Source organism: Centropristis striata, chromosome 8 (genome assembly GCF_030273125.1).
Source record: "Centropristis striata isolate RG_2023a ecotype Rhode Island chromosome 8, C.striata_1.0, whole genome shotgun sequence".
Lineage (NCBI taxonomy): Eukaryota > Metazoa > Chordata > Actinopteri > Perciformes > Serranidae > Centropristis > Centropristis striata.
Genome location: NC_081524.1, coordinates 8,762,216 through 8,784,315, shown reverse-complemented (window position 1 = coordinate 8,784,315; position 22,100 = coordinate 8,762,216). Strand labels below are relative to the sequence as shown.

The 22,100-nt window shown below is 38.7% G+C and overlaps 1 protein-coding gene across 2 annotated transcripts in view; it reads left to right on the top strand.

The window, feature by feature from the left end:
* The window catches only part of arhgef1b (Rho guanine nucleotide exchange factor (GEF) 1b), a 62,204-nt gene that overhangs the window by 8,933 nt on the left and 31,171 nt on the right, over positions 1 to 22,100 (top strand). The window contains exons 2-4 of one of the 2 annotated variants that reach the window (XM_059338634.1): positions 16,165 to 16,248; positions 16,458 to 16,565; positions 19,029 to 19,127. In XM_059338634.1, the coding sequence (XP_059194617.1) occupies positions 16,198 to 16,248; positions 16,458 to 16,565; positions 19,029 to 19,127 (258 nt within the window). In that variant the 5' untranslated portion in view covers positions 16,165 to 16,197. Of the gene's footprint in view, positions 1 to 15,883; positions 16,249 to 16,457; positions 16,566 to 19,028; positions 19,128 to 22,100 lie in introns of those variants that run through there. The other variant, XM_059338633.1, reaches the window with a different exon arrangement.

Sequence of the window (22,100 nt, the reverse complement as noted above, 5' to 3'; positions counted from 1 at the left end):
TATCTGGATTGCAAACTATTGGCATGAGGTTTGCATCATGAACCAAGGTGTGCTTGTGTGCAAGTACAGAGGCATTTTTGGCCTCCGAGACATTTGATTCTGGGCAGGCTAAATTCCTTCCAAAAATATTCAGTATCAGCTTGTTGTTGTTGCTGCTTTGCTTGGTTTTGTGTTTTAAAAAAACTAAAACTGGCAACTAATGAACACACGAATGCAAACAGTGAATGAATGAGTAGCAGTTTTTGTCACAAAATGTCAATCAGATGTTTTTGTGTGTGGCTGCAGCAATTACTGCTCCACACACACACACACACACACACACACACACACACACACACACACACACACACACACACACACACCCAGATGGAAGCAGTTAGGCCGAGATGGAGGTTTACTGTGAGCTGCCAATCCATGCCAGTCGATTGGCCTCGGCCTATCAACTGTTTCCATGAAGCCAATGACCTCTATATGGGGACAGGGGGGAGTGAGGGGGAGGATAGAGGGGGTGGGGGTGGCAGTTTGTTGGAGCAGGAGAGTGAAGTGTACTTTGGCTCCGAGCAGAGACGACAGAAAATGAAGAGAAGGTGTGTTAGGCTCCTGGTGAATGTGCGCAGCTGTGTGCAGGAAGAAGGACGGAGCTTGTTATTTGGGATACCTTGTTTAACATCGTCTTTAAAATGCTGGAAAGTCTTAATGCTGAGATTTGGGGGCGTAGCCTGGTGGTGGTGGTGGGGGGTTGGGGGATCGTTCGGCATCATTAAAAACCCTCTGAGAGCAATGTCTGCTCAACTGAAATCATACGAGGAGAAGGTCGATGATTCTCTGCAGCGCTTGTATCCAAATACAATCATATCAAGAAAAGGTCACTGCAGAAAAACTCTCAGACGAGACATGTCAGTGGAGGAGAAAAAAAGCCCCTTTTGAAATCAGGAAACCAAGAAGGATTCAACAATGTGATTAATTTGCAGCCGAACAGCATGTAAGGCGATGAAAAGACCTGCCTGTGTTTTCCCCTTGCACTATTGGCAATAATCTTATTTTAGCCACTACGTAATGGTCGTTAAATTACATAATTGGCCCTTGTCTGCCGGCCATGAATGCACTGGCTGTCTTGGAGCGAGCGCACAAGGGGCCGCTTTATTTTAAGCCAAAGGTGGAGTAGACGAAAGAGAGAGGTTAAGAGAGAGAGAAAGGAAAGTGAAACAACATGTAGAGGGATGGCAGAAGAGAAAAAAAGGATGTGGTCGTCAAGTAGAGGAGGAAAATATGTTTCAGTAGGCTTCTCTTTACACCTTGACCACAAACGAGCCACTCCCTCTCTCACGTGTACGCTGATGTCACTTCCCACACACACACACACACACTCACACACACAGACTACCTTCAGTATGTCACAGTGCACCCTCTCCTCAGTTTGCTTACTGTCAGCGCAGTGACGAGATTTCTGGGATAACTGTGCCCTCTGTAATGTTCAGATCACTGTTCTGTTGCCCTTTTACCTCCTTCAGCGAACACGCAGTCACATTAGGGCCTTTCTTATCTCCAAATGTTTTTATCTCTGGGACTTGATAAGAGCCTTATCTGTAATCGAGTCTGTCTTTGTGGGATGATTAAAGATGCTTGTGTTGTCTGTGAAGCTAATCTGTTCAGAAGTCATACCTTTTGTGCACTTTCAATAAGTTGCGGGGGTTCAGGAAGACTGATTCCTGCTGCACTTCCCATAAGGCAACTTCATAATGTCTTAGTATCCTTTGTGTCTGGTGAATGCCCATGTTTTTCTCCACATCTCCAGTTTGTAACGCAGGATTTTTGCCTCAAGTCTCAATCCCAATTTATCATAACCCTGATGACATAATTTTTTGGGTTATTTATTCTATAGAGCAGCCTCCCAAGCTACATAATACAACTGTGTTCAGTTTAGCATTACTTCCCAGGACTAAGCTTCATGTATAAAGTCATAGAATGTCCCTTTTAAAGGGATAGTTCAGATTTTTTTGAAGTGGGGTTGTATGAGGTGCTTAACCCACAGTCAGTGTGTTACCAACAGTAGATGATGGTCTGCATGTTCCCAGTTTGGAGAACCAGACGAGCACTCCAGGCAGGAAACGAATGAATGTATTGCTGCAGACGGGGACTGAAACAAAACATATTTGAACCACCTAAACAAAGGCCCAACCAAAAAATGTTATACTGTTTATGTGTATGCTATATTTAGAATATGTCTGTTGATTTTTTTTGCTATCCAGTCTTTTCATTTGGCACTACTTTTTCTCAAGATCACCCTATAATTTCACACACTGCCCATTTGAGGCATTGAGTTCAACGTTACACTCGTCGCCATCTTGTGTCGCCATCTTTTTTTTCGGAAATGTGGAGCAGACCATATTTGGACTGTGGAGGAGCGAGATGGATCTGATCACTGACTACAGCCTCTCTACACCTCAACCTGACTGAGAGAAGCCGCTGCTAATTCATGTTAGCATTAACTGGAGCATTAACTGGGATGTTCATTTTGGCTAGCAAAAATCAAAAACAAAATGTACGTTACTTCACGAAGAAAACTGAACAGCGACTCCTTGGAGTGTCTGTTAGTCCAACCAAACGCTGATAAAAAGAAATTTTTAATGATTAAGTCAAAATACAGTGAAAGTGATTTGGTGAAAATACAGTGTAAAAGCGTCAAAGTTATGAGACCAAACCAGTAAACGTCCTTCAAAAAAAAAAAAAAAAAAAAAAAATATATATATATATATATATAACTTTATTAACTCGTTGCCGTGGATACGCATTGTCCTGCTTAGCCACCTATCAATCAAAGGTAGCCACGCCCCAATCATACGATTCTTCATCTTCTATTTTCTTCTAAATGGGGCCATTATTTACACTATTAACATCATATTGTTTTGAAGATTTTTTACCAGTGATTGACACCATAGTGTTGTCCTAAAAAAAAATTCTGAGTTAATAAATCAAGTGAGAAGTTTTCCCATTTTGTATTGAAATGAATGGACCGAAATGCTTTTGCAGTTGCCGTTAACACTCCCTGCTGGAATTTTTGGTGGAATGCAGCTTAAGGCACTTCCTGGTTTGCTTCATTGATCAGACCTGGAGGTTGACACCTGGTAGCAAAGGATAGGTGTGCTACTGCACATGAATATTGTTGAGACCTACGGTTGAGAAAAAAAAGTGCCAAATGAAACACCTCTGGTTCGCAACAGAAATCACTGGAGGGGCGTCCCGGCCATGCTTACCACATGGCCGTGTGCTTGCTGCAGCGGATCCGGGTTCGAATCCGGCCTGAGGTCCCTTTGCTGCATGTCTTCCCCTCTGTCTCCCCCTTTCTATCTGTCTCTATCAAATAAAGCAGTAAAAATGCCAAAAAAATAATCTTTAAAAAAGAAATCACTGGACATATCATTAAGCATACACATAAACGGTATAACATTTTAGGGTGGGTCTCCCAGTCCTTGTCTGCAGCAATACATTCATTAGTTTCCTGCCTGGAGCATACATCTGGCTCTCTAAACTTGGAACGCCCAATCCATCATCTGCTGCAGGTAATACACTGACTGTGGGTAACTGCCTCATACAACCCCTCTTCAGAAAGATCTGAATTATCCCTTTAGGCCAGCGCTTGTCTGCCTTTTCTTGCCTGTGACTTTATTTTTTAGGTCACAAGATATTTTTAAATTGTCAAGATATATGTTAGCATTTAAAGCAACATCATGTGAGGTTCACTAAACTCACTATTTTTTGCAAAAAGGGAGGCGTACCTAGTTATATTTTTACTTTTAATTTGAATGCTTTTTACTTTTTTTTTTCTACCAGTATTCCAATTAATTAATTCTCTATACGTCTTTTAGCACACCCTTAAGGTTTAGTCACGCTGCACTATACATTTTGTATGTGACAAATAAAGCCATTGTCCTTCTATCTTAAATTTATTAATGTATTGGCCCGTGTTTTTATTCCTTTTTTAGTCATGTGGAATCACATGGCTGTGGCCTTTGGCTTTTTCTTTATTACACTGAGTTAACTTTAGCATTTCACACCCAGGTCTCATTTAAACCTGCGTCCTCATACACAGCCTCTGCATGCACATTTAGTCTATGGACACCCTCTGGTTATGTAACACTCTGAGTGTGAGAGCATGTTGCATGTTAAATATAAAGACATATATTCACACTAACACATGCTACATAGTCAGAGATGCCTCTGGCTCTGTTTTCACTGAGGTGCTAGCTCACTGTCAGCTCTGCCAGCTGCAGCCAAAACCATTTGGCCAAGGTTGGCAGCATTCAGTGTGCATGTGCTTGTTCATGTGTGTTGTATTTTGGGAGAGTAGGTTGTGAGCTTCCATGTGTAGGGTTAGGGTTAGCTTAGCTACTGGATACATGTTAGACTTTCCAGAGTTTCTCACACGTATGTTTCCATTGGCTGCTTTTTTCTTTCCACTCTTACTGCCTTGTTCTTCATTTCCTGCTGCACTGTGTCCCCTCTTTCAATTTCTTCTCCACACTCCCTCTCCTCCTCCTCCTGCTCCTCCTCCCTCTCCCCCCCTCCACACTAGGCCCCTTGCGCCTTCTTTTTTTCTCTGTTTAGTCTATAGGATTCATATAGGCTGGTGCTTGCAGCCACGGTCATGTGTACTCATCAAAGTAAGTCCTAAGTTTATGAAGGCCTTTAAGTCTGTAAAAGTACAAAGAAATGCAGGTGTTGAAACTTTTATAAGTTCTTCGAAAGCCTGAAATATTAATTGTTGAAATGAAAGTATGACCACACTAATATCGTTGAGGATCCCACTTCTGTTTAATTTGTCTCAATGCTATAAAGCTGCCAAAAAGAGGCCTCTGTGCCTCTAAACCCCATTCAGAAGCATAAAAGCAGTTAGAGGCCACCCTCTCTTGCTCACACTTTTTTTTTCTCGAGCACTCTGTTCCTCATTTGTTCATCACTCGGTTTCGTTCATGCTGCGCGGCAACTTCCTTTTCTGGCTCCCATGTGAACTCGGAGACGAGTGGCACTGGAGGTTTCGTTTGATGCTGTTTTCTCTGTAATATTTCTTACGGAAACAATTGCGGGCTCTTGTTTTTTTCAACTTTTTTTGCCTTTCTCTCCTTCTCCGTGCCTCGCGTTCTCTTTCTCTCCCTCTCTTTTCATCTGATAGGTCATACAAGAAATGGCTCTGATAGCTTCCTGAGGAAATTACACCCACTTCCTGTCTGTGTGCCTCCCCACTTACCACCTTCCCCCTTTGGTCAGTCGCCTCTGGGAGCAGCCAGTGGAGGAGCAGTGGTGCTGGTAGGAATCCCCCCAGTCTCTGTTAATGAGGCAGTGGCCTGATGAGAGAGCCAGATAAACAGCAGTACAAACACAGCAAGCTATAGCCATTAGCTGCTGGGCTATTTCTGGACTGTGCTCTCACAGCATATAGAGGACAGGACACAGACTATTGTGACCGCGTGTAAGAAGAGAACAGTGACCTCTGCTTGTACAATGGATTCTGTGGCCAGGTGCATGTAGTAAGTGTGAATGAGTGAAGCTCTAATTTTAGTTTTTTTCAGTACTGTATACTCTGCGTGTTCCTGTCTCTTTGGAGAGTCCATTGACAGAAATCTGTTGAATTTTACAAGTTGTTGCTGCATTAAAACTTTAAATGATTACTGTTATGCTCCATGATGCTGCCTAAAGAAATTATGTTCATAGCATATTTTAGTTTATACTGATTGCATCCTCTTTTTTTTTTTCTTGTTTCTGTTTTTTTTACGTGCCTGGTCGGGCAGGTGTGTCAGAAATCTATTTTTACTTGATTCTGTACAAATTTAACTGATAAGCACCGTTACCAAATAAGACTAAAGTAAAGTTTCCAGGATAACTTAAATGCTGAGATGATTCAGCATAAGGCGCGTTTCCATTAGGCACTTTTCCCTCTAGTGAGCCACTATGGGTGTGACTTGGGAGAGAGGATCCGCCCAAGATCTGCCCAACTTCACCGGGTAGTGGCGATTTCATGCATGCGTGATTCATTTGCAGACTGGTGCAAACTGGACGCTGAGGGGTTAACAGCTCCTGCTCTGCTGACTGCAGCTGGGAGAGACTGCTGCGGGAGGACTAGGCCGCTTGTGATTGCTTTGGGACGGCGCTACTCGTTAAGAAGAGTAGGAAGGAGTCTCCAAAAGTCTTCAATAACACCAGAAAAAGTCGCTAGATTTGTCGCTAGTCGCTTTTGAAAAATAGCCGCTAAGGGGTCTGAATAGCTGCTAAATATAGCGACAAAGTCGCTAAGTTGGCAACACTGCTTCCCGTGTCAGTCTGTTGTCACATTCAAACTCGGTTAGCCGCTACAAAAGTACCTGAATGGGAACAGAGGCAGAGGTGAACTAACTAGTGGGTGGAGCCAAAAGTACTCAGAAAGTACTCAGTGGAAACACGCATATATAAACTAATGCCAGGTCACTGATATGCAGGTGCAACTCTAGATGAGAAAGAAATGAGATGACTCACTCTTTAGCTGCTTCCGTCGTAAACCCCGGAGGAAATAATGTGTTTAATTATTTTGTTATTTTATCACTTGCTCAAGTAGATTTATTAGCCCATCTTGGCATTTTACCTGTCCCAGGCAGTCGGGCAGTCCTTATTATTGAGCATTTATTCTCAGCATCCCTGGATCGGATCCCGTGAGAGTAGACAGAGGACAGTATGGATGTTTACTGCTGTTTGTCACAGTGTTTGTTTGTGTTTGAGTCCCCCTCCCAGGGCTGGAAATTTGGCTTTTAGAGAGTAACTTAAAACACCAGTGAGATAAACAGTATTTTACTGCCCTCTCTGGTGGAAAGTTTAAAGCCTGTTTGACCTCCAACTACACCAGCATCACTCGTGTGTGTGGTGTGTGGTTGGGCGTGGTCGGGAGGAGACATCTTGCATCCAGCAGTTTTAAGTTTTGAATTAAAAAAAAAAGGAATATTCATAGACTTCCTCTTGGTAGTGCTGAACTTATTTTGACACTGATGGAATTGTCTGGTGATTGGCTGTCTGACACTGGACGCTGTTATTATTACTATTGAAACAAGTGTCGTTCAGGGACCGTTATTTAACTTTAGTTAACTTTAGGTCATTTCTTTAACAATACTCAGCTCTCCTTTTCTTGAGGTAGAAGAAAAAGTACTTTTAACAATCTTTAACTCCCTAATTTGACGTTTTTTGTAGCGATCACCATATCAGACACAGAGTATTATTCTAAACAATATATCTTAACACATGTCGGCTGGAGGGGAGCTTTAAGTTACTCTTTAAAAAAGTGTGGGTCATTATTGCCTTTTTTTTAAGTTTAACTGTTTTGTATCTTTATATGAATGTGTGTTTGTGTAAATATATATATACAGTCATGGAAAAAATTATTAGACCACCCTTGTTTTCTTCAATTTATTGTTAATTTTAATGCCTGAATGTGTTTGGACAAATATAACGATAACAACAAAAATAGCTGATAAGAGTTTAATTTAAGAGCTGATAGACATTTTCCATGGTTATCTTGATAAAGATTTTGGTTATTATCAAGAAAACCATGGAAAATGTCTAGATATCAGCTCTTAAATTAAACTCTTATGAGCTATCTTTGTTGTTATCATTATAGATGTCCAAACAAATGTATCTTTAGTTGTACCAGGCATTAAAATTAACAAGAAATTGAAGAAATAGTGTGGTCTAATAATTTTTTCCATGACTGTATATGCTCAATCCCGTGGTGATTTCAGCTCAGACCATGTGATCATGTGTAAGGAGCATTACTGTGAGGAAACTTTGTCATGTCACTGTGCACTATACTGTTAATCCTTTCTTGGTGTTGATACTTCTCTTAAAAAATGTCTGTTTTGTTGATGATATTTTCAACTATGCAGTTAAATGACTGGAGATTATTTTAATGACTGAAGAAATAACAGTTTGGATCGTTATGTTCACTTAATGTTGAACTTTGTCCTCTGAGAAACATGACATACCGGTTCACTTCTCCTCATAACGCTTTGTGGTGCCACTGCATGTTTCAGCTCTGTATCATGTGACCTGGTTATGATCCTGCTCCACTAAACGTATCACACTGTCCTCTGACAGCCACCGTCATGTTATTACAGGAGCTTGATTGACAGGTGCGAGCCCCTGCGGTTGCAGTAATGGACGCTGGAGATGCCCACTTCGGGGTGAGGTCACAAACTTGGACTCCTCCTCTCTTCTCGGTCTGAGGGTTTTTTTGTTTTTTTTTGTTAAACTAAAACAGCTAATTGTTTCTGCGGTTTCACAATGGACTTTGGGGGTTTGCATAAGAGCTGATGTAACGGTTATTCTTAGTCTGTAGCGTAACCTCTTAGTGACCTGGTGGAAATATGACATGCTAAACCGTGCTGCTGCTACTTTTTTCTTAAAATGTTCAAGGGGTCTGGTGAAACAGGTGCTGGTTTTCCTTCTGTTTATGTACAGTATTAGAGCTCGGCCTGGTCAGAGAAGGAGAGGAATGCTGCTGTAAAGACCAGTTGTCATATAACACACACACACACACACACACACACACACACACACACACACACATTCACCGGCAGCTCCCCACAATCACATAGGAATGGCCCCCTCCCACATACGTGCTCAGTCTTAACCCACACACACACAAAGGCACGTACGCTTGATGGCTATCATTGGATTGATGCCACCTGACACTTAGTTAGTACTGGAATGTGATGGGAGGGAGGGGAGTGCCGGGTGGGGGGCAGCTGCCGACTCTCAGGAGCACCGGAGCTGATCCCGGCACCTCTGGGACGCTCTGTTCCAATCCTGTAAACTCCCGGTGGTCTTTTCTCTCGAACTCGGCCAGGAAGGACCCTCGCGAGTTGGCCGCTCGTGCCAGCGATCGTGCACTAACGGAGGTGAAGTGAAGAGGGTCTGGTTACTGTTGGAGCTCACAGACCGTCTCCATCTGTTGTCTGAACTGTGCCATATGCTGGAATGCACCACTTGGCTCCGTCTGGGCAGCGCAGGCTCAAACTCCTGCCCCTCTACACTCCCGTGCTCTTTAAATGCAGAGCAGAGTTGACCTTCCCCACTTCCCTCTGAGTAACCGCCATTAGCTTCTCCCCCCGGACTACTCCAATCATCTGTCGCACAACGAACATGTATCATGGCGACTCCGATATCAACCGAGACAAAACAGTAACGAGGGATACGCTTCAGCATCTCCTGTAATGAGGAGGCTGAAATGCTACAATCATACAACATAGTAGCAGCATTTATTTTCCCAAATTACAGTCATCTTCCCTCAAGGATCTGCAAGCATTTGTCTGCTTTTGCATCTTAATTGAAGTTTAAAAGTTAACTGAGATGGAAACTGAAATCATTCACGGTCAGTTTATTCACTTTTAGAGCTGCAATGATTACTAGATCAGGCTTCAAACCATAATAAAATTAAAGTAATGGGTCCTAGTTCTAGAATTAGAGAATTTTTTCTTACATTACTTTATATTTATTATTTTGAGGTTTTCCGACAAAACAAGACATCCACTTGGCAACATTTTAATCTAAATTACTTAAAAAATGTCTATCATATATTTTCTGTATAATTTTTATCCCAAACCAGCAACCAAACTGCAGTATGCCAATATTTACGTCACTCTTTATGTTACTCTTGGCCCCCACTAACCCCCTGCAGAACGGACTTGTGGTGGCATTGATTGCATGCTTAAAAAGTCACAATTTTGTTTAATTTAACAGTGCACAGATTTACTTTTTAAGTGCAGCTGAAGGTTGGATCAAATCCAAAGTAAAAGAGAGATTATTCACATTTTTTCACACAACTAAAATGAACTTTTAACACTCATTCTGGCAAACAACATGAGTCAGCACTGATAAGATGACAGGAATCCTCATATTTGTAATGTTGGATATAAACAGACTGGTCACTTAATTAGGTCCACTTGTATAATGATATTGTTCAGTTATGATTTGCACTGTCAGAAAGTTAATAATTTAACTCTATCTTCATTATAGAGGCTGTAGTTTGCATTCTATTAAGAGGTGTTTCTAATATTTTGTCCATCCAATTTACATGCATGTTAGAAACACCTCTCAATATAATGCGCTCCAGTACACCACCTCCACCCACTGTGACCTCAATAATTAACATAAAGTAGAATTATTACCTTTCCAACAGTCAGCAAAACCTGAAAAACCATCATCTTTGTAACTGTAGAATTAATGGCAGAGCTGTTGTATTACATTGCATTAGAATGTACAGGTGTACCTAATGAAGTGGTCAGTGTAGATCCTGCTGCAGGTTTTGTGCACATATGATTTAAACAGTTCGGATGACTTGCGCAGACGATATCCTCTTGATGTGTCACTGTGGCCAATTCAGTAGACAACACACAGCCTTAGAGCCAACTGACAAATTTAGTTATATGGACCAAAATGCATACACTAAATAGGATAAATAATAATAACTTTATTGATATAGCATCTTTTAAAAACAGCAGTTTACAAAGTGCTTCAACAGAGAGCAGTTAATTACACAGAGAATAATGCCATAAAGCTAAAAACATTTTTTACATTAAAAGAAAAAACATAAGAGACAGAGCAGGAACAATCACAAGACATTCTCAGATACACAGAACATTAAAGGTAAAAGGAGTGAAAAGTAAAAAGTAAAGAAGTAAAAGGAGTGGTGAGATAGACAGCATTACATAAAAGCAAGTCTATAAAAGTGGGTTTTAAGAAGTGATTTAAAAGACGTTACTGACTCAGCGCGCCTTATCTCCTCGGGCAGCATGTTCCAAAGTCGGGGCACTCTGGTGGAGAAAGCCCGGTCAGTCACCTTTTGGTTTTCAGTTTTGACTTAGGAACGATCAGAAGGGCGCCACCCGAGGATCTATACAGCTGCATCTCAATACATTAGAATATGATGGAAAAGTCCATTTCCAGTAGTTCAAGTCAAACAGCCCCAACCAAGTATTGAGTCATATAGATCAACATACTTTTCAGAGAAAACATACTTTTTAAAATTGGTCTTTTGTAGTATTACTTTCTTTTTGAGACACAGAATTTTAGGTCTTCATTAAATGTTAGCCATAATCATTATATGTAGAAGAAATTAAATAAATTAAGACATGGAATGTTTCATTCTGTGTGTAATGGATCTATATAATGTGTTATCTCCACTTTTTGATTTGAATTACTGACATAAATAAACTTTTCTATGATATTCTAATTTATTGAGATGCACCTGTACATATATGAATACATTGTAGACTGACATTGTACAGGATTTTAAACTCCTTCTCTTGTAACTTTTGTTCCTACGCACCTGTCATTCAGACTGTATGCTACAGAAAATAGTTTTCAGTCGAGCTGTAAAAGTGAAAGTATCTCATGTTTCCACCAGGAAAAGTCTACATCTGCTTTTGCCTTATTAGTCAGTAATAGCCGTTTTTGTCATGGTGACGTAGGTTTGTGTTGGTGTTGGCCGTGTCGTTTTGGTAAAGAGCTCGGTGGTTGGGTGTGGAAAGGAGGAGGTGTGTCCCTGTGTGTGTGTTCATGTCCATGCAAATGTGTGTTCATGTTCATGTCAGGCCTGTGACTCTGTGTTTGGCTAACCCCTCCTACGCATGTTGCTCCAACACTGGCCTTTCTCAACCCGCAGCCCACTGGATACTTGATACGACCATGAATGAACACATTCTCTCTCTGTTTATCTCCCTCACTAACAGCTCTGCCTCTCTCTGTCTCTTTACAAGGACTCACCTTGACCTCGGAGCATTTGTCAGCTCTCCTGCCTCACACTGTACACAAACACTGTTTTCAGGCCTGCATTCACACTCACATTTCCCCTATAAACTCTAACTACCAAGTGATTTTTCAGTTCCTACTTACTAACAATAACCGCTCATTCAAACGTCTAATCAGACATGCTCTGTTAACATGCGAACATCTGCAGGAACATTCACCTTTTACAGTTTTTATTCAAATGTAGCAGCAAATCTGAAACCACTATTCATTTTGCATATGCAGTCAGAATAATTTAGATTTTTTTTATTGAGTATTTTGTACATTATTTAGTAGAGGAAACACCCAGAAAACATTACATACACAAGTTTTTTTAAAAGATACTTTAAAGGATGAGAGTCATCAATAAAATCTAGTATTCTAGTATATGTAATTATATGCTGTTATATTGAGATATATCAAAATATAGTAAAAACAAACACTGTTTAGACATAATTTTTTCGATAAAGTGAGTGAGTTTATTAGTTGATTGTGGGTGGGTTGACTTTTACAAATGGCCAGAGGGAAATTAAATCAACCAGATACATTAAGATACAATAAAACATGTATTAATATTTCGTTGTAGAATGTATAAAAGATTATACTAAAATAACTGAGCATGAAACAGCAGAAATGGATAAGTTGAGTTATTGACTCATAGCCTGTTTTGTAAATAGGGTACCCAATGAAGGTTTAAGGTGCTGAAGATTAATAAAACAGTCAAAAAATATGATAAAATGATTCATCTTCAGCCACTTATGCTTTCAACTTGTACTTTTTTTTTTTTTTTATAACCAGACAGCTTACTGTACAGTCTATTTTTGCCTTACCAAATGGTTATTTTAATTTTGTCATGAAGCTGTTCTGCTCAGAGATTTTCCCACATTTGCCTCATAAAACCAGAAATATTCAAAAATATTCAAGGTTACACTATAACAGCAGAGAGAGTTATGGCAAATTATCTGACATCTAACAGTCCTTTATTGTTCTTTGAATTTATATATTAATACTACATTTTATTTGGAGCACATTCCAGGCTTTATAAGGTACGCTAAAACAGATCATCAGATCGTAAGAATGCAATAGAATACAAAATAAAACAAGACAGGTTTAAAACATGAAAGTATAAATGCCCGACAGATATATATTGGTTGACAGATATTATTGGCCGATATTGGTCTATAAAGGTATATCAGTATCGGTGTATATGCTGTCTGATATGTGCCTTTATGAATTTTTTTTTTTTACACAATATGTAATGCAGAATATGTTGCATGAAATGATTTAGAAATTGTCAGCAATGAAATTGAACAGTAATGATGTGTATTTAGCTATTTATTTTATTCCTGTTCAGTTATGATTCATAGAATTTGCTGACAATGTAATACATTGTTTGTATAATGTATAATAATGTGTAACAATGTTAAATATTATTTAATAAAGTTTTATGTTTGAGAATGCAGCTCTCAGGGAACATTTGCAGAGTGGTGAAAAATCGATGCACAATCAATGTAAAAAAGGTCTACTTTCATTCCAGTTAAAAAAAACAAAACTTTATCAGCTGCCATATTTGTTATTGATGAATTTCCCCCCTCTAAAATCAGCATCAGTCTCAAAAATCCCATATCGCTCGGGCTCTAGTATTAAATTACTAGAGGACACATGGGTGATTCTCATGAACATGGTGCAGCTCGTAGCAATAATCCAAGAGCACTGAATACATATTTTCTTTGACCCTTTATAACATATACAATCTAATCTTTTAAAATAATTTTAAGGTATTTTCTGACATTTTTAGAGACACTGTGAGCTCATTACGTAACACATTCTTAAATAAAAAAACAAAACAACAAAATGTTTTTTTTTTTTGCTTGGCAAGCCCTTAAATATGCTCAAGGGTAGCTGGTATCACCAAAATATATTTTATTAAAATATACACATTTTTAACGCAAACAATTCTATCATTACCGTAACATTTAACCATTTTTTTCTCATCAATTTTCATTCAGATTTTGTTTTTTACACATTGTCAAAAAACATTGTTTGATTATTTTCTGTTAAATTATACATTTCAAACAAATGTATATTTATTTTTATAAAGCTTATTAAATAGGCTATTTATTGTATATATAAGTGTGAGGAAACCATGACATTTTTATCTGGACGCATTACAGTAATGAAATTGTGAATCAAATATATGTATAAAAATGTAGAAAATATTATTTTAACACAAAGCAATGAATTGTGCCTCATTTTGGTTATATTGTCCATTCATATAAAAGTGAAATATATTTAGTTTAATTAAGTATGTCCTTATAATCTTCACAGACATAACTTAGACTGGCTTCATGAGAATCACCCACTTAGAGAGCACAGACCTCCAACATGACAAAAGCCCTATCTCGCAATGTTAATAAAAGTAGGGTTGTCACGATACTAAAATGTTAAACTCGATACCGATACTTAGGGAAATATTCAATACTCGATGCCATTTTCGATACCACAAGGATAAAAACAAAGACCCCAAAATTTAACAGAAATATTTTTATTAACAAGAAAAATGCAACATGTAAAAATTAACAGAACCACAGGTTAAGTATTTATAATAAAAAACAGTTGTGCAAAAAGAAACTGCAACTATGATAACAAGCTTTAGATACTCGATACTTTTGAAAATGAGTATTGTATCCAGATACAATGTTTTAGTATCGATACTTATTGAGTATCTATACTTTTGACAACCCTAAACAAAAGTCAAATTGATTTGCACCCCGTAATTTGTCTCTGGTCTCAAATGTAATGTGTTCTTCCTTGGCCCCTGCTGCACCCTTCCACCAAGTTTCATGAGAACCGGCCCTGTAGTTTTTCTGTAATCCTGCTGACAAACAGACAAGGAAGCAAACAAACTGAATTCACCTCTGGTGTTTGGCCATGACAGATTCTGTTAGGGCACTGCTTGAAGATCTCAGGTTACATGAAGGTTCATTTCATCACGTCGCTCCACCCTGAAACTGAATGAGGACCTTTAGGTTCTGTCTCTCACTGCCATCACACAGAACTAATCTGAAACCTGGATGTGTAAAGTTATTGAACAATATTCACGACTTTTAATCTATAAAGTAGCTCAAAAACACAAAAAGCTCCTTACTAACATTTTTTCAGGGCTTTTTTCCCTACATGGACTGTTTGAATCACATTTTCCTCTCATTACTTTCTCTCGTACTCACACCTCTTTAGCTGTGAACTTCCACTCTGTGCCCTCTGTGCTCACCTCGCAGTGAACAATGGTAAATGTTGTACAGTGTAGCTGTTGTTGGCCTTTTGATGTGTGTTTGTGTTTGGGTGTTCCCTGGTAGCGGCGCTGGGTCTGCGGCCTTCACAGGACTCAATGCAAGAGCTATGTGTTGTTTGTGTGTTTTGGGTGTGTATGCGTGCAGGGGAAGTGGTGTGGCGTTTAAAAAGGTGGGGGTAAATTGGTCACTCGTTCCGATGCATTTTTTTTTTTTTCCCCTCATTCATGGATTTCAAAGGCAAGGATCGGCATAAAGCTTTAATTTCAGATAAGTTTAGCTACATTTTTAGACCTGGAGGGTTTAAGTCGTGGCAGCTAGAGGAGCGTTTTCCTCTGAGCGTATTACTGAACCCGACACGAGTCTGAAAAGCAATTTCCAGAGGCGAAATTTGGCCCAAACTTCAGAGAAAGCTCAAATCGAAAATGCTGTTTTGCAATGCATGTTGAACACTGAATTATTCCCCCTTGATTTCAACAGCCAAACTAAATGTTTTAGTGTGGCCTGGGGGAAGAGGACTTCAGCATTTCACAAAACACCCCCAATTTTATAAAACACCCCATTTATTTAGTTAAAAACTGTTTTTAATTGCTTCATTATCAGGTCATTATCAGTGTCCCATTCCCAGTAGCCTCGTGATTTATTTCTGGAGTTTTACAGAACAAGTTAATATTGCATGTTTTGTCAGTGGTTCCTCGGATCAAAGTCCAAGTCACAAACTCCCATATTAGGCTTTACCTGCAGCTGATGCTTTATATTTCTCTGCACTGCTTGGCTCATATAAATGGCATCCTATTTACTTGAGGGAAGGTACGCATTAAGACACATCAGGCCTGTCTGTCTCGAGGAGGCGTGACTGCTGGGAAGTTTTCCTGCTTTCCGCTTGATGTGATTTTTCACTGGGAAAGTTCACTGTGTCCAAACCCTAATCTGTCTTTATGTCTGGCTCTGCTCAGCGGGGGCTCAGGACGTCAAAGAGGAAGCCTACCGGTTCAAAGTATAGCACTTAATGTTTGCTAATTGTCTTGTTTTCTTCCCCTCTCTCTCTCTCTCTCTCTCTCTCTCATTGCAGGCCGTGTTTGGGGCTCAGTGCTCTAACGCAGCCATGAGCATCATCGGGGCGGAGGATGAGGATTTCGAGAATGATCTGAATGATGTGAGTGAACAAAAGAGTGGAGTGTAATATTATCATTTTCTGTTCTCCATATTGCTCTTTTAAAATTTCAATTATCTGTGTGCTCTCTCTCTCTCTCTCTCTCTCTCTCTCTCTCTCTCTCTCTCTCTCTCTCTCTCTCTCTCTCTCTCTCTCTCTCTCTCTCTCTCTCTCTCTCTCTCTCTCTCTCTCTCTCTCTCTCTCTCTCTCAGGTGATGGATGACACACACTTCAACAATATAGACGTGTTGAAGGAGCATCCGACCCACCTGCTGGTCTTCGTGCAACATGTCATTCTACAGTTTGACCCTGCTCCGCTGGTGAGAACTACAACTCCCATAATGCAACAGATGGAATCTGATGGAACATACATACAGTCATAGGGGGGGGAAATATTAGACCACCCTTTTTCTTCAATTTCTTGTTCATTCTAATGCCTGGTACAATTAAAGATACATTTTTTTGGACAAATATAATGATAACAACAACAAACAGCTCATAAGAGTTTAATTTAAAAGCTGATATCAGACATTTTCCATGGTTTTCTTGATAATGATTTTGGTTATTATCAAGAAAACCATGGAAAATGTCGGAAAGATCTAAAAAAAATAAAAAATAAAAGTGATCTGTGTCATTATGAAGAGACAACATGCCTCAGTTCAATTTTTTTTTTTAACATGATTTTGACATCAAATATTTTGCTTCCACTACACTTAATAGTCATGTTTGTTAAAATAGAGAGACTGAAGTCTCGTCTGCCACTAGATTTTAAATGAACGCCTCTGAATGCAGTAAATAGCAAAATATAGCATTTTTCATTAAAGGAGTGTCTTCGGATTCGTCTTAAAAATCAGAGTTTTACAGAGAAGTTTGAAGCTTTGTGGAGCTCATTTAATATTTAGGGGGAATTCTTCTCCTTTCTTGCCAGCTAAACATGCTAAAAATGTCAAATAACCTCAACTAAAAGCTAAAACAGTGCTGCTTTATGATACCTACAAATGAACTACAATGAATTAAAATATAAAAATGTAAAACTTTCATTAGCGACCAAAAAAATGGCAAAAGATGTGGAGAGGAATTCATAAAGATAACCACCTTCCTGACTTCACGTCCACTAGGCTACATAATTATGCCACATTGGATATTATTGTATACTGTTGTGAAACTACAAGGTTCCAAAATGGACAACCAAAAGCACACGTTAAATACTTTCTCCTGTGCGTTCTTAACATGTTGTCTCATGCAGGTTATATAAACACAACCTGACAGGTGGTTGTTACACTGAAGCCCCTGAAAGCCGTCCTTAGTAATTTAAACTAAAGCAGGTAAAAAGTAGAACAAGTAGTTTATGTTTCACTGCAGGTTTTTCTGTGTAGAGACAAGCTTTGTCTGCAGCTGACAAGTTTGTGAAACTCCTCGAAACAAATGATCAGACAGATTGTTTACCTGTGAACACGGAGCTCAATTTCATTGTGAAAGAGAAGCAACTCACTACAGATTTAATCAAGATGACTTTGCAAGATTTTTGTAATGCACATATTTCCTGTTTTAGTTTCCAATGAAGTGCAGATTCAAAAAGTGCACATTTTGAGTCCTACCCCCTTCATGTGTGCTCATATAAAGCATGGCTGTCCTTTCCCCTGACACTCAGTACGTTTGCATGACACTTGGAATAACCGAATTATTGCCTTGACCCGACTATAACTAAACAAATGAAGTGCATGTTAACGTGTTAGTCCGTGTGAGTTCTCCAACTCCGATAAAGACACCCAGATAATGTGATTGGAATAGGATTTTTGTCCGGCAGGTATGACAAGACAACGAACTACAACCGAAGACAGGCTACTGTTGTAGCCCTCCAACAGCATCCAACAGCAGTGTTCTTGTCTGCCCCTCAAAATCACCATCCAGCTCGTTGTTCTTGCAGTTTGAAAATGCTGGTTTTCCACCTATCTCCAGTTGTTTGTTATGACGTAATAGGTTAACCCATTTAAGCCGGGAAAGCATTGTCGCATTTTTTACCATTATAACCGGGGGAGCTCTTGCGTTATTCTACCATTAAAGCCGGGAAAGCGGATTAGTCGTTTTGTAGTATTTGTAGTTTTTTCCTTCTATTTTTGGTCTCTTGGCCAATGAAATACATCAGAATACATGTGGGAGTGTCACAATGCAACACGTTGATTTTTAAAAAAAGACTTTATTGAAGTACGAATTGCCAAAAAAACCCTATATTTTCCAAACAGTTATTTTAATAATAAAATAATATCATACATAATGTTTATCTCAGTGCATTTTTTTGTTAACAGAGCCTGAAAGTCTATTTTATTTGTTTTGGTTGTAGTTTATTTATTTATGTTTTATTTATCTATGATATTTCAATATTTCTTTTCCACATTGCAATTTCAATGTTTAATATTCTCAAGATTAAAAAAAGGCATTGCTGTGGAAAAGGATGTACTTATTATGCTCAAATATCGTTATAAAACTAAAACAACATCGATACAACGATACTATCGTTTATCGTGATAGTTTCTAGGAATATATATCGTCCTAAAAAATTGTTATCGTGACAGACCTATCAGCAGCTTGACTTTGAGGTCAGGTGAAATTGAATTAAACCAGTTTTTATACATTATAATGTGCCAGTGTGATATCATATACTGATAATTGTGCACCAAAGAGCAGCACAGAAACCTCCAGGAGTATAAATACAGCATACAGTAAACATTAAAGACTACTACTCACTACTAGTACTCACTGATCTTCTGTCTCTCTCCTCGCAGCTGTCTTACCTCCATGCTGACCTCTTCAAGAACCTCAGTGCCAAAGAAACAAAGAAGCAATTTGTGGAGTTCTACAACACTTTCTTGGACAAGGGTGCAGTAAGTAGCACACTACACTGCATTTCCTGTCAAATATTTGTCTGCATGCCAGTTATAAGTGGATGCTAATGAACACCATGATTGTCACAAACACATGATTAAAGTTTAAACAAATCAAATTAATTGTAAATGTAACCTTCTGCACGCTTGCAGGTTTGAATGACATGTTTTCTATAAAAAAGTCTCTAAATTTCAGATCATCATTTCTCATAGCTAGACACTGTGAAAACAGAAAATAAAGTCAGATTTTCAAATTGCTGATGGACCTTGAATTGTGATGAACATTTCCTTTAGGAAAGATAACCAAATCAATGCTTAAAATAGTGATATTCTATCAAAATTACTTTTTTCTACATGCTTTTTTTAAAATTTTACCATAAACAAACCATTTGCATTAACCAGACTCTGTAAAAAAAAACAACAACATTAAATTCTGCACTTATGATCACAACTGGGGGGCTATAAATGACTGAGCTGAGACTGACAGTCATGTGACAAAAATTCTGCAAAAATCCAACTGAACTGCAGGCTGTTTACACAGAGCAGAGAGGAGAGGACAAGACAGGTTGTAGGTAGAGGCTGTAAATGTGTAACTAGAGAATTTGGAGCCGTATTTATTTCCTATTAATGGTAACACTTGTAATCCCCTGGAAAAATGTTTGAAAATTGAGTCCATTTTACTCCAATTTTTATTAAAATAAATGATCAAGCAAATTCAACTTGCATTTCTTCTGTGTTATACTACACAAAGAGCATTTTTAAACTCCCCCTCATGTAGCCACAATGACTATTACAGTAAAAAATTAGGTCACAGTAAATAAAATGTGACAGGAGAAGAAAGAAAAAAAACTGCTTGGGGTTTGGGTCAAATACGAATAATTATGTTATTCAGGAAACTGACCACTGAATATATTCTCTGATGTGGGCAAACAAAAACCTGCAACCACCAAGCAGCAGGCAGAGGTAGCGAGGCGTCCCACTGGCAGTGTTTTATTCTCATGCAGCTTATCTAGCCTGACATTACAATCGTTATGACTATATTCGGCTTCATGCATGCACTCTAACAGAGAAGTGCATCGACCAGTTTGTCTTTACAGATGCACAGTCAGTCTGATGACCTTTACAAGATCTGATACTGCTCTCCTAGAGTGTGTTTGGACTCTCGGCTGTTCAACTTTTGCATCTGTGAAGACTTTAATTACATGACTTCGTTGTGATTACCTTAGCAGATGCTGCAGATGCTCTATGAGTTGAATTATGAAAATGTTTGCATGGTTTTGTGGTTTGAAACGCTTCCAATACAGCCCCAAAATTATAGACTTTAGGATTAGATCTGTTATAATGCTCTCTTCCTTTTTATATTTTATATTTATGTGATTCTTTGCTTCAGAGAGTGTGTGTCAGTTACTCTCTAATTCCTGCTCTTTCAGTCTTCGGCTGTGTATATTAAATAAAAATCAATGCGTATAAACATAGCAGCCTTTGCAACGAAGATATAACACTCTTTTCTCATTGTGTTGTATCAATATGAATTTGATATACTGCACATCTGTAGTCTATAAGTTGAACTCAGGAGAGACGCCGCGTGCACATGATTAGTTTGCGTGTGCGCGGCCGTGTGCCGGCTCTGTTTGCTCTGTTTAAACTCTGTGTCTGTGGAGCAGTGTGTCACTTTCTATTTCTCCTCCCTGCACACCTGGCCTCTGTCACTTCTTTGTTATATTTCCTCCTCAGATCTCATGTGCTGCACGTCTGTCAACTCAGCTGGCTTGTGCTGCTCTCCCCCCTGTCTGTTGCTCTGTTTGTCTGTCTGACTTTGGTCCGACCCCACAGCTTCCTGTCGGGATCATGGGAAAGCCCTTTAGGAGGAATCAGCCTTTTTTTCTCTCTTTTTTCAACCTATTGACATTAAGTTGACCTAATGGGTTTTTTCATGTCATGGAAAGAGCTTTCTATCTCCATTTTTAGGAGAATGTGTTTTTTCTCTTGGCTGTTGTTTTATTTCTAATGTTTAAATGCCCTCTTGTGGTGATGTGAAGCTACTGCACACTTTATTTGGTTTCCTATCAGTTCATGCCACACTGTTTTTTCCTGGTTCAACAAAAAAATAACAAACAATTATTCATAGATACTTAATGCCAGTTTATTAGGTACACCTTGCTCCAACTAATGGTTAAAGTGTTGATTAGACTTTCTGAACATACAGTCATGGGGAAAAAATGATTAGACCACGCTTGTTTTCTTCAGTTTATTGTTCATTTTAATGCTGGATAAAAGGCACATTTGTTTGGACAAATATAATAAGAACAAAAATAGCTCATGAGAGTTTAATTTAAGAGCTGATATCTAGCCATTTCCATGGTTTTCTTCATAATGATTTTTGGTTATTATCAAGAAAACCATGGAAAATGTCTAGATATCAGCTCTTAAATGAATCTCTCATGGGCTAGTTTTGTTGTTATCATTATATTTGTCCAAATAAATGTACATTCGGTTGTACCAGGCATTAAAATGAACAACAAAATTGAAGAATAAGGGTTTTCTAATATTTTTTTCCATGGCTGTATTGGCAGCTGTTGCCTGTGGTGTTATTGAGCTGTAGGTTTTTTTAGTCCCACAATGGGGACATTTTCAATGTTACAGCAGCAAAAGTATAGAGCAAAAATATAAACAAGCAATATTGACAAGACATATAAAAGTATTAACAATTTAAACAAGAATAAAAATAAAATTAAGAACAATATATACAATACAGACAAACTCAACAGTTGAAATTGCAAAAAGATTTATATTGGGTATTTCTACAGGTGTACTGTTATTTAGCCTACACCCTTGATTTGAATGGGTTGGACCAAATAATAGAAACACCTCAGCCTGTCAGGATAATTACAATATTGACTTATTGTATCATATATGGAACTGATAATGATCATTTTGATCGAGCTCAATTTTGTCCATTGTGTTAACATGCTG